This window comes from Lepidochelys kempii, chromosome 8 (assembly GCF_965140265.1).
Source record: "Lepidochelys kempii isolate rLepKem1 chromosome 8, rLepKem1.hap2, whole genome shotgun sequence".
In the NCBI taxonomy this organism is placed as follows: Eukaryota; Metazoa; Chordata; order Testudines; family Cheloniidae; genus Lepidochelys; species Lepidochelys kempii.
In genome coordinates this window covers 82,535,294-82,548,130 of record NC_133263.1, presented here as the reverse complement: position 1 = coordinate 82,548,130, position 12,837 = coordinate 82,535,294, and the positions used below count along the sequence as shown (strand labels likewise).

Genomic DNA, 12,837 nt, shown 5'->3' with positions numbered 1-12,837 from the left:
ACAATATTTGCGGTGGTGGTGGCACATACTTGTTTCTTCACAGCAGGCAAAGATTACAGGTGGTCTATTCTGCAGTGTTTCTCTTGCAGCCTGAAACTTCCAAAGCTGGGCTGGCTGTGAGGATAATTATCTCCTAAATGCTGCAGCTTCTTTGAAATTCACTTTCAATTCAGTGAGGAATGGAGGTGAAGTAATTATTTACAGAATGAACAGGTCTTTCTGAACCTAGATCTTATTTATAATGTTCTGTAGCACATCTCCAAATGGAACAGTGAACATAAGCTTTAATTGGTTTAGTAGAAACACTCCCTCTCTTCCAGCCAGCACAATTTCAGAGTTGAATCTTAACATTTTATTTTCATCTGTCTTGTTCACTAATTTTACCCCCTACTGGACCCAACTGGAGGTGCCACAAACTTTCAAAAACTCTTAATCTGTACGTCTCAAAGGAACTTACATCAGTCAACAGGTAATAAGCTGGACTGACAAATGGGTCATGCAGATTTCTTATTGGCACTGCAGTTTGTTCATGTTATACAACTCGCCGGAGTATGAGTTTTCTTAGCAAAGCCATAGATAATGTGTAGGTGGTGTTTTCCATTTGGATATTTCTGTTGGTTCTGTTGGTTACAGTCTATGCTTTGGTTGGGGTAGAAGCACACAGAAATGAATTTTATTGTAATTATTCTGAACCCAGAATAACATTTCTTAAATTGCATCTGAAGAGGCGGAAAGGTACATCAACAAAACACACAGACTCTGAAATATGATTCGACATACAGACATATTTATGTGGTACAAGATTTATTGATTACACCCTGTCATATCACAAGACCTCTGCTAGTTTCATTATTATTTCATTATTGATTAAAAATGTAGTTTTTTATCATGATTTTATTTTTCCATTTAATACATGTAAAAGAATAAAGCAACATAGTTTGACTATGTGGTTTTATACCTATTGTAGTATACAGTATTCTTCGTTTGCTAAAGGTCCAATTCTACAAAGACTTATGCATGTCCTTAAGGTTGCAAGATTGGGATCTCCAAGAGAAATACAGTGTGGTAAAGTCTTCCACATATCTCAATAAAAACTAAATCAGTCTGTCAGTGACAAACTCATTGGTTACCTGAATACTAATTACACTGCATGCAGAAACTGCTCAGGTGAAACACATGCATCTAAAAATAATTAAACAAATTAAACCATAGGAAAATGGTCAGTACTCAGGTAGCTTAACTGAGGGAATAGCTATTTTTCAAGAGATTTGGGGAGCAACTAGAAAGTGCTGTGCCAGTATCCCATGGGAATTGAATCTGGTTCAAGACTCCTGTCTGCTCACAGATCCACCATGACAGGAACCATCTCCTCTCTTCCCTACCCTGCTGGCTCATTCAATGACAGCCATCTTCCACTAGTTGCTGAGCCCTTTCTCCCACCCTCAGCCCAAGAAGCAACAGTATGTACTTGCCACAGAGGCTGGTGTAGACCACAGAGCAGCTGAAGAACAGACTGCCACCAAAGCTGGTCAGGAAGTGAGAAACTGCCTGCTTCAATGTGTGGCTGAGGGCCAGTTTCAAATGTTCACAGCGGTAGATGGCTAAAGGAGAGGGAAAGGCTCATTCTGGCAATAGTATCGGAAATGAGAAACTTGTGTGGGATGGGGCATGTGTTGATAAGGTGATTGATGTGCCCAATACAATTATATTTATCCTCATTATTTAGTGAGGACAAATATATTAAGGTCCTAAGATTTAAGAATTCTAAGAGCCACATGATAGATCTTCTCTTACGTGCCTGGATCTTTCATCAGTGCCTGGGAGGAAAGTAAAGTATCAGAGTAAAGATCTGACCCATGGATTGGACAGCAGAGTTTCGCTCTAAAATATGTTCTTTAATCATAAAGTCCATTGTAATGTAAACACTTTGTGGGATATTTTCTTTCAAAGGTACTTTTTCAATCTCCCTGAGCATACTGAAGTCATTTTGCAGTTAGTAGAGGTGTTTCTTTGCCCAGACAACCTTAGTACAGGTTACACATTTCTATATGAGATAACAGATGATGCTTTAATAGGGATTCCTGTGAAAACACATATGTAAGTGATATGCATCTGTATATCCCTACAGCTTAAGGAGAATATACAGCTAGCAAAATAGATTCAGCAAAACAGCTATAGAACTTGTTTCTTTATTTCTTTAAATGAACTAAAAGAAACATGTTGAAAGAATCAAACAAAACAGTTCAGTTTATTAACATATTTTACATACAGGTGACCAACAGTAATTACTTCTCTCTGAAAAAAAAAATGAAAAGAAGATTGCCACTTGAACTTTCAAAAGAAGATTTTGACAGAAACATACAATATGTTTAATGGGAAATGTATTGTAAGTAAAGACTTGTATGTAAGGAAAATAGATAAAAACCAAGCAAATTTGACCATTGCTAAAAAGCCTTCTTAGTTATAAATAAAATTATTAAGAGGTGTTCTTTATTTCAACAGAAAAAAGACAGTAGTAGAATTTTATAAACAGCTACATATTTACACAGCCCCCTACCAGTAATGGTACTGGGCCTGATTCTTTAAGGTGCGGGGCACTTCCTGAGAAGGCAGTGGGAACTGAGGGGTCTCTGCACCTCACAAGATCAGGCACTTAAAAGGATGATATGACAGCAGACCTTATAAGAGGACAACATTGGAAATGCTGAAGCAACATGTTTAGACTGCAATCGCACAAAACTTACACGAGTAGGCCCATTGACATCAACAGAATTATCATGGGCTTAAAGTTAAACACATGTGTAAGTGCTCGCAGTATCCGGGGCCCGGATGGAAGACTATTGCGTGTAATAAAGGAAGCAAAGGAATCTGCTAGGTATTTACAATATATTTTACACTGAAACTAAGGCACATACCCTTGCATTTACACTTATATTGATTTGCCCTTGTAGCTTATGCTCCTGCATTTTCATTTGACAAATAAGGTCAGGATCCTCAAAATGTGTACCAGATGACAAACTCATAAAAACATTTATTTTCCAAAACCTTCCCAAGTCACAATGCTGGATGTAGTAGATACCAATCTTTCAATAGTTAAATAAAATCAGCACCAAATTCTTGTGAAGATATTCACAAAAGAAATTGGACTTACAAAATGTCTAGTCCAAGTTATTTTATTAGACCAGGCCTCGGAGAAATTCCTTGCAAGTTAAAAAAAAATTAATAATACAACTATATATTTGGGAGGAGGAAGAGAATTATATGAAACCACAAAACATTTTAAAAATCTACTTTAAATTGAACAAAAGCTTGGGCTGAAGCAGACCTGTCTCTATGAACACTTTAATGGAACCCGTTCCCTGTAGATGGTAATACACAACTTTATGTGAACAATCTCATTACCACAAAAAAGGCAACAGGCATGTTTCCACTAGCAAAGTGATTAATAAAATCTGCTGTGCCAGTTGGTTTTTTCTCTCCCTCTTTCTCTCTCATGAACTGCAAATATTTCTAATATTAGAAATAAACCCTAAACTACGAAAAGTCTCTAGCGTCTTTAGGAATTCTACTCCTTTTCTCTTCTTGTTTATGATATTTGTTTTACAATAATCCAGCTTCTCTTGTGTATGTATACCAATTGTACACAGTATAGTATAAATACTGTGCATGAGTGCACCTTTAAGTACAATGCCTATACTGGAGAGACAGTTATTGAGTTAAGACAGGTTAACTGTTCACTAGGTCATTTCATATTTTCACAATGCTACATTTTTCAAAATAACAATAATAATGTCTGGTCTCCTCTCTTCTTCCATTGTACTGCTCATACATATTTTTCTTCCATTTACCTTAAGCAGCTGAAACAGCAAGGGACATTTTTGAACAACCTATAGTATTCTTCCTGGATCTGAAATGAAAAGATGGGATTAAAACATGACAAATTTATTAACAGATTAATAAAGCCAGTGTTCCATTTTACTTGGTTTTAAAGGTGTTCAATACTGAGGTACTGATTATGGCATTAGGAAAGGACACCAAAGACTACATAATCTCAGAACACAGTACTGGAATGTGAACAGTAAGCCTCAGTTCAGATCCTAATTGAAAAGAATGAAGACCAGATTTATTCAACCTTTTAAATTATTTCATAGAGTAGTTGCACTGTAATCATTTTTGACATTGAAATGCATTGTTTTTAAAACCCTAAACCTGGGAGAGATATCTGAGAAGATAAGAATTTGGGGTGAAATTCTGGCCCCATTGAAGTCAGTGGCAAAAGTCCCATGGTCTTCAGCGGGGTCAGGATTACACCACTTATGCCAGAGGGCATGATCCTGTAAACACTTATATACATGAATAACTTTGCATATGTGAACACCACTCATTGACTTCAAAGAGCTAATTCAGATGCATGAAGTTACTCATGTGCGTAAACGTTTGCAGGACTAGGTTCCTGATTTTGTTGTTATATATGAATATTCACATGCAACATTTCCCACAGGAAAGATGGTACTTACTTTTCTAGATAAAACGCAAAGAAATATGAAGATGAACATCCCCTGAAATGCATTGAAAATTGTAAAAAGATACGCAGTGACCACTGATCCCTGGACCACATGGAGCACCCCAAAGATCCAGGTAGCTCCAAGAAGGAACAGGAGAGCAAGAGCACCCCGAGCACAAGACCTAAGCAAAAGAAAAACATTGCACTCAATGTGGTGACCTATATCATTTTCTTCCTCTAATCTTTCCTTTGAAAAATGAATGCTTCACAAAGGTCTGAGAACATTTAGCTTTTTGCGGTTGCATGGTGTATACTTTAGGTTGTGCTGCAGTACTATTGCAAGAATATGCTCACAGTCATTGTAGAATAGTAAAAGGGTAAGACTGGATGGATTTAAAACATTGGCTTAATGTTTTTTTAATCTTCATATAAGTTTCCTCTGGTGTACTGCAGTGCTGTATGATTTGATTTTAAATCTACTGTGAGTGTAATTCCCCAAAGTAAACCATATGTCTGTTATGAAGTATTCTCCCCCCAAAACCAGGAAAAACGTACAGTATGCTGTTAGGTGAACACATATGCATGGCATCAAAGAGATCTTATGGCTTCCTCATCAGAAAATGGGGCCAGCAGTAAAACAATGCACTCTCTTTAAAAAAAAAAAAAGATTTTGCTTTTACAACGCAAATAACTTCACATAGTTCCAGCTCAGAATATTGCTGCCTTAATATTCTATACATTGATTGGCTGTGATTTATTTTTGCGAACATATTGTATAGCTCCCTTGCTCCAGCAAATTACAGTATGTTGTCTTGGAAATGAAACCACTCATTACTTCCTTATTCATTCTTAGCCCAGTCATTGCAGGACTTCCTTAGAGCAGAAGACATTTTTAGCATTGTTCCTCTGAAAATGAATAATTTTCAACTTCATTAAAACCAACTCACTACATGAAGCTATGAAGGATGAGGGATAAAAGAAAGTAATCAATCAAACAATTTCTAAATCTTAACTATAAATCTTGGGCAATGCATTGAAACTGCAGGAGTGTTTCTAAGCAACACAAACAGTAAGTTGTTTTCAATGTTCCCTGTAGTACACTTCAGCTTTTCCTGCACAAACGGTTTTCAAGGTCCCTATAAATCAGCTTTAAAGAGAGAGAGTTGATGGAAAAATCATAGCAGCATGCAAAGTAAAAATCCTGGGGAAGGAAAAAGAAAAGAAGGAAACATTGAGCCTCATTGTACAATTTCTTCACAGATAATGTGACTCACTGAGAACTTGGTTTCTTCATATATTTATTATATGTCTCTTTACTCAGGGAGAAATCTTTCAGTTCTGATTCAGGCACAATTCATGAAATCAGTTTTTGCCCGAGTAGGGGCTGCAAGATCTGGTGCTTCAACTGGAGTGGAAAATTAGGCCTTTAACCCTTACCACCAGCCTTTAACTTGTTCTTTATAAAGGGCCAGATTCTGATACTCATCTTGTGTAGAGCTTGTTTACTCTGCAAGCTGTCCCACTCATGTCAGTGGGACTATCTGAGGAGAAAGGCATTGCTCAATGTGAGCAAAAGATGGCAGAATCTAGCCCAAAATAAACTTAATGTGATAACAGAGAATTAGTTTTCTTTCTACAAACCATTAAAAAAATCCTTGAGTAGGCAAATTCATTATTTTTGGAATGACCACTTTAATTTCTGATTGTATTTAAAGTTATGCACAGTATAATTTGTGTTAAAAGGGAAACTTACCTTATATTTTCATAACAGCTAACTTCGGGCTTTAACATAGCAGTGTGTTGAAATACTTTGTAAATAATCACCCCAAAAGCCAGCAAATTAACCTGAGGGAAAAAATGCTTTTGTTTTTAGTTCAGACTGATGTGCAAATCAGTTGTATGTTTAAATAAAACAAGTCAGATAAAGATTTCTGTGTACATGGACTCTAAAGAATCTGTTGTTGGGGGCAAAAACCCCTCTCTCTGATCCACTTATATTAAAAACAAAATTATGAGCCCTGTAATAAACAATGATCAAACAGGTCTGTAACTCTATCTCACCTAAACAGTATCACTGACAGTAGCCTGCAAATGTTTTTATTGATTTCATTGAGAAATCTCTTAGATTTTCTGCTCAAATTTTTTTCCTCTGTGGGTGTGTATATATATAAAAATAAAATCCTACAGATTTATCATTGTACTCTATATTGATAAAATATATGCTTTTTCTTGCCAAATAATATTAATGGCATCATATAATCTGAGGTCTTTAGGGTGAGTAAACTTTCAAGCGGAGTAAAAAACAGAGGTTTACACAAAGAATTTCAAAAATAACTTTGGTTGAAGGGTTCCTTGCTGGGTATTATGTGTTATATTTATGTTTGTTTGACTGGGGAATAATTTTTTTAGTGATTTTTTTGGACCTGTTTTATGATTATCGTGCTTTATCTGTGGTTGAAACAGAAAAAAGAACTAAAAAAGAGGTTTTGCAAATGATGCTCAATTTGCTTGCTTGGCTAGGCTTCAATGAGCTTTCATGTTTAAATTTCTACTACATTTCTTTTCCAAGATATATGGGTTTGCGGTCTTCCTTTTTAAAATTTCTTATTTTGGTTTGAAGCATTTAACATCAGCATCTATTAAAAATGTTAATAAATTAAACAAGTTTCAGCTGGATGTCTTCCAGATTCTATTTGTAGATGCTTGTGGGTTACGGCTGTAGACTGAATAGAATTAATACCTCCCTCACTTGTTTCTCCAGAATGATTGTGTATTATTTCCCCCCTTCTCTTCCTTTAAAAAAAAAGCATTATAAAAGTGCAGTATCACTATTAAGGTATCAGTTTAATTTTCTAACATTTGCTGTGTATGGGCTCAGAACATTGTTGATTATGTTGGGGGGAGAGGTGGTATTAGGTATGTTGTTAAATGCAGGCTCTGCTTTAATTAGCCTGCTTTAATACAGTAATAATGTATTTACAATTTGATAAGACAGGAGAGAGAGCTGATTAGTAGTTTAGGGAATTAATTCTTCATTGAATACCTTGCACTTGCATAGATCAGGAGATATTTTCTGAAGCTACTTACATTTAAAATTGTAATCTATAATATCTCCCAACCCAGCAGTTTTTCAAAGTTAATTATAAGTAAGTCAGTAGTTGTGATAATTATATGCAGGGTTACTTTTTATCATATATTTATTGGTGAATAATAGATCAAGTAACTTGGTATATACAGTGAAGTTTGCATAGCCAATCTAATGTATTTCTTAAAATACTGTCTAAAAAGTAAGGTAAAATGTGATCCAAATACCGTACGCAGAGAGAATACTCACGGTAATTTCTCTATAAAGTGGCCTAAGATTGGAGACCTTTGAGTCATAATACAAAGCATGTGGCCTAGTTTCTATTCGATGGGCCTGCTACAAAACCCATCAATGCCAAATGAGAGCCTTTTCCATTGACTTCAGTGGGCTTTGTAGCAGGGCCTATGGGCCAAATCCTATTATTCCTTGCCTATAGACAAAAATGTCCTGAAAAGTGAGAATGGGGCAGCCCACAGGGAGTAACTGGGAAAGGGGTGTGTTGGTGAGGGAAGATTCCATTTCCCTGGATCCCAATGGGATTCCCCTACACAGACCATTGACTCTGTCTATTGAGCAAGGTACTAGGATTTGGCCCTCTGCACTAATGTAATAACCATTAATTCTAATCATTTGATTAATCAATTAATTATAAAGGGAATAATCTGTATGTATCAAGGGAATGGGTTAGGTTAACGGTGGCTTCATTGGAGTCTGCTGTCAGAACACAGTTATTGTCTCAAGTAGCCTCATAGGAGGTTGTGTTACAGGGTAATGACAGTGAGCTTTACTTCTGAAATTCAGGGTATTTTGCAAAAGTTATTAAAATCCTAAGTAGGTTTTTACCCCATGTTCTAACATTTCCAAGTACTCTGTACATAAAAAATAATGAGCCAAATACATTTGCAGTGTGTATAATAAAGTGAGAATGCTCAAAACAGTGACTTGTATGCAAATTTTCCAAACCCTAGCAAGAAACTTCTTGGACTGCAGCTTTCCCTGTTAGATGACCCAAGAGTAGGTGATAACAAAATATTTGCAATTGCCACCAAGGAGCCACATTTTTCCCAAGTAAGGAAGGAAGTTACAGTATGTCTTGTTATAAAGTTTGTTTTCAATATAACAAAGGCTGAACGGCTTGAGAAATTGATGCGTGTCCTGACGGGGGTTCTGTGAAGTATGTATTTGTTTTTGGTCTGCTGTTCTAACACTATATGATCTAATGGGGGAAAGGGGAACTGTAATGTCCCCTAGAGATAAATCAGGTCTGGAAACTGCATTCTCCTGCAAAAAACAGGGGAAACTGCAATGTACACTCATAAAAACCAGGTGCCACTGGGCAAGTGGCAAACTGAATTCTTATTATTCCACTTTCCTCCCTTAACATCAGGCACACAAATTAAAAGCTTCTGACATAGAGCCCAAGCCTGCAAGGTGCTGAGCAGCCCCTAGTCCCAATGATTTCAATGGGAACTGAAGGTGCTCAGCAACTTGGAGGATTGGGTGCTTTGCAAGTACAGTTTTTGAAATTACTCTGACTTTTTAGAAGTGGCCTATGAAGTTCAATGACATAAGTGGTTGGCCAAAGAAGATAGAGCAGTGGTTCTCAAACTTTTGTACTGGTGACCCCTTTCACATAACAAGTCTCTGAGTGTGACCCCCCTTATAAATTAAAAACCTTTTTTAATATATTTAACACCATTATAAACGCTGGAGGTGAAGCAGGGTTTGGGGCGGAGGCTGGCAGCTCGCGACCCCACATGTAATAACCTCACGATCCCTGGGGGGTCCCGACCCCCAGTTTGAGAACCCCTGAGAAAGAGAAACCGCCCCTACCATATCATCTACGGCGCGTTACCTGTTTCTAAATACATTTACAAAAACATATTTAGCCAGACCTATCTTACCTTCTAGTAGCATTTATGTGCACTGGTATATTTGTGGTTCTATAGCTTTTTATGTGAACAACAAAAAAAGTGAAGGCATGTGTAAATGAAAAGCCATTGAAAAAGGAAAATTAGCTATAATGTATGTTATAGAGGGAGACAGCTATGTATATGAACCAATTTAATCTCAGATTCCTCCAGCGAGAGTCAGAAATCCAAATGACATCCTGGAATGCTGGCTTTTACGTTAGGATCCATGATGGATCAGAAAGATATCAGACAGCTCCATATTGGGTACACAACTAAGGAAACTCAAGGAGCATAAGTTATTTCATCTTTTGTTGCCACCTTCCAGACATTAGACAGCTGGCTTTAAATGCATTTTGTTGTCATACGGTAATAGAAGCGCTATATTTTGATTTGTCCAAACACACCCTTCTTTGTAGGATCCTCCACATCCAGGACAGGAGGTGTCAGAAATCTGAGATAAAATCCTGGCCCCAATGGCAAAACTCCCATTGACTTTAGTGGTGCCAGGATTTTACCTAAATGTTTTCTGGAGGAATAGTGGAGTATCAAAAGATTTACAGGTAAGAATCGACACTACTCTGAGCCTCATCAGATGCATAACTCACTCTGCAGTTTAAAGATGGCCCTCATACATGTATGTCATGGTCTGGATGATGCCGTTTTGGAGAAAAACTCATAGGATTAAAAAATATGCAAATTTGAAGAAACCCACAGAGGTCTCAACTAATCAGCTTGTCATGAGATGGGGTTTGTTTGCCAGTGGAATCAACGAAGGTATGCCCTTCCAACCACAGTTATTCCATGATCCATGGAGAAATCTATTTGAAGTGGTTGTACTCTACTTGCTTGTCCTCTGAAGCCTGGGTGTCATTGCTTCCCTGCCTCTGCTCTCCTACCCTTCCATTGACAGCATGGAGTTGATCTCTGAAGTTTTCTGGGAACTGGTGATATAGGGAGACAGTCCAACAACAGTGGTGTGTGGTGTCTAGGTACAGCAAACATGCCACTCCAAGGACTCAGAAAAGTACTGAAAAATAGCATTATGTTATTGTCTAAGCAAATTAAAAACTTCCTTGTTGATCTCTAACTGTATGTTTCAAATTGTGTAATCATATAAAGATGATCACATAGGTTTTAAAATGCTAAATGCCCCAAGCTGTTGGAGTCCTGCTAATAGCATATTGCTTAGCAACTGCTATGTTTTAAAATGATCTTTAATTCCACTGTTAAAATGTTAAAAATGGAGTATTTTATAATGGCAGAATAACAATGTTATATCCTGGAGTACATATTATGTTTCTGCTTCGCATTATATGAAACACTTCTGTATTTAGCATCAAATGCTAATTATTTTTTGATGCGTGCCAAATGTTATAATGTATAAAATGTATTAATGCATGCAAAATAACTGCCTGATTCTGCTATCCATACTTATGTTGAGTAGTAGCTTACTCCATAAGTAGCCCTTACTAAATCACTCTGACTACTTGAGGAGAAAGGGTACTACTCAATGTGAGTAAGGGTGATAGAACTGAGAGCTTACTGAGCAAGGAGATTTGCCATCATTTTGCCCCATCAGTTTATGTTACAGCTTTCAGATTTTGCAACCAAGAGAATACTTATTTTTTGTAACGTACAGAATGTGTGGCACAAGAGCAACTGATTGCACAAATATATACAGTGGGTTTCTGCCAGATGCTTTGTTATAAGGAAGAGCATCAGAATAACTGTTAAGATGAAATTTCCCAGGACTATCTAAACTTAACGCTTTATAACAGAGCAGTAATAGTTTAATTTGAAGCTAAGCTTTTCGAGGCTATTTCAAGTACAAATGTATTTACCGAAGAGAAAGGGAGTGTGTACTTTCATAAATGCTATTCTGGTCTAAGAACACAGAAAACACTGTTTAGCTTTTCATAAGATATTAAAGTCCTTTGAGTTCCAGACTCTAAGGCTCTCCATCATTACAAAGCAGAGCTAGTACAATAAAGAAGGAGCTAATTCTAAAGAATCAGACGTACTCGTTCTGATTCAGTCTGAGCACTCCACATTCAAACTTCAAAAATGACGCCCCCAAATCATTCTTTTTTCCTTTCTCGGTCTCTGTCTCAATAATTGATGAAACCATCTATATGCTGATGTCAGATCTCACAAAAAAGAATGAGAACATTTCTCCTGCTGCTTTCTTAGGCATATACTTGACTTTTTTACATACATCAGATTGATTTTGGCTCCTTCAAACAATGTCTGATGTTCAGCACAGTTGTATCTGTATCATTCCCTTCAGTGACCCTTATTATCAGTGGTGGAATTAACGAGTCTGTGATGGTCTGAATTCTGCCATGAAGCAAGAGAGAGAGAGATCTGTCCGGGTATCTGACTAATTGATGGATAAAACAACAACAGTTAGTGGGACATTATTTCTGAAAGGGTAGAATAGAGTTAAGCTGCTAACAATATAACAGTTCAAGCTTCAAATTGAAAATGTATGCCATCTTAATTGCATAAAATTGCACACAAGCTGGCAGTCAAACAGTCTGGGTTTTGTTTCCTGTCTGATTTCTCTCATTATCATCTCCCAAATGGCTACAACTTCTTAAATGCTTTACTTATACAATAGTAACCTTACACAGCAGTGGAAAATGTAGGGAAAAAATTAAGAATTTGTTTAGAATAAAGGAAAGGTCTGCAGTGGTACATGTTAGATTTTGTGACTCTAATTGTCTAAGTAACTTCACTTATTTAAAAGTATGAATATGTGCTGGTTGAGTTCATTTCAGACCCTGTCTCAATAATTATGACATCTTCTCATAAAGTTTTGTCGCTATGAATATTTCATAATCTTTTTTAAACATCCCAAGCTGTGGATTTAGCAATTTGATAAGTGAGGAGTTGTCAACATTTCTGAGAACCCTTTTAGGGAGGCCTCAATAAATAAATAAGTGGTTTTCTGCATTTCTCACGGGAGTGCATAGCTTCTGTTCTCTGAATCACTCTAGATTCAGTGCAGTGTGTCAGTGGATTGCAGGGGCTAGATCCACAAAAAGGACTTTCAGTATTGCCCTGTCTAATGCGTAGGGGCCCTTCTGCCTAGTGGAATCCGCAGCACTGAGTTAGGCATCCAGGCTCCCTATATGATGCATGGGAAGAGTTAGACACCTAAGAATGGGATCCACAAAAGCCAGTAAACTGAGCAGGGAACCACTTAAGTTAGCTAATAGAAAATGCTGAGGAGGGGAGTATGGCCTAACACCTGCCCTTCAAAGGTAGTGAGGCACATCTTTCCACATAGGATTCACAGCCAGGAACCCCCTCCTGGAGTTAAGTGCTGATGC

General features: G+C 37.2%; 1 protein-coding gene across 11 annotated transcripts in view; it reads right to left on the bottom strand.

Annotated features, from left to right (window-relative positions):
- Window positions 1-822: 822 nt before the first annotated feature.
- Window positions 823-12,837, bottom strand: part of ADGRL4 (adhesion G protein-coupled receptor L4) — a 99,148-nt gene continuing 87,133 nt past the window's right edge. For 6 of the 11 annotated variants that reach the window (XM_073357257.1, XM_073357253.1, XM_073357250.1 and 3 more), the window contains 4 exons: window positions 6,258-6,349; window positions 4,518-4,686; window positions 3,849-3,907; window positions 823-2,081 (listed from right to left, as the gene is read on the bottom strand). In XM_073357257.1, the coding sequence (XP_073213358.1) occupies window positions 2,069-2,081; window positions 3,849-3,907; window positions 4,518-4,686; window positions 6,258-6,349 (333 nt within the window). In that variant the 3' untranslated portion in view covers window positions 823-2,068. The other 5 variants (XM_073357251.1, XR_012160436.1, XM_073357252.1 and 2 more) reach the window with 5 other exon arrangements.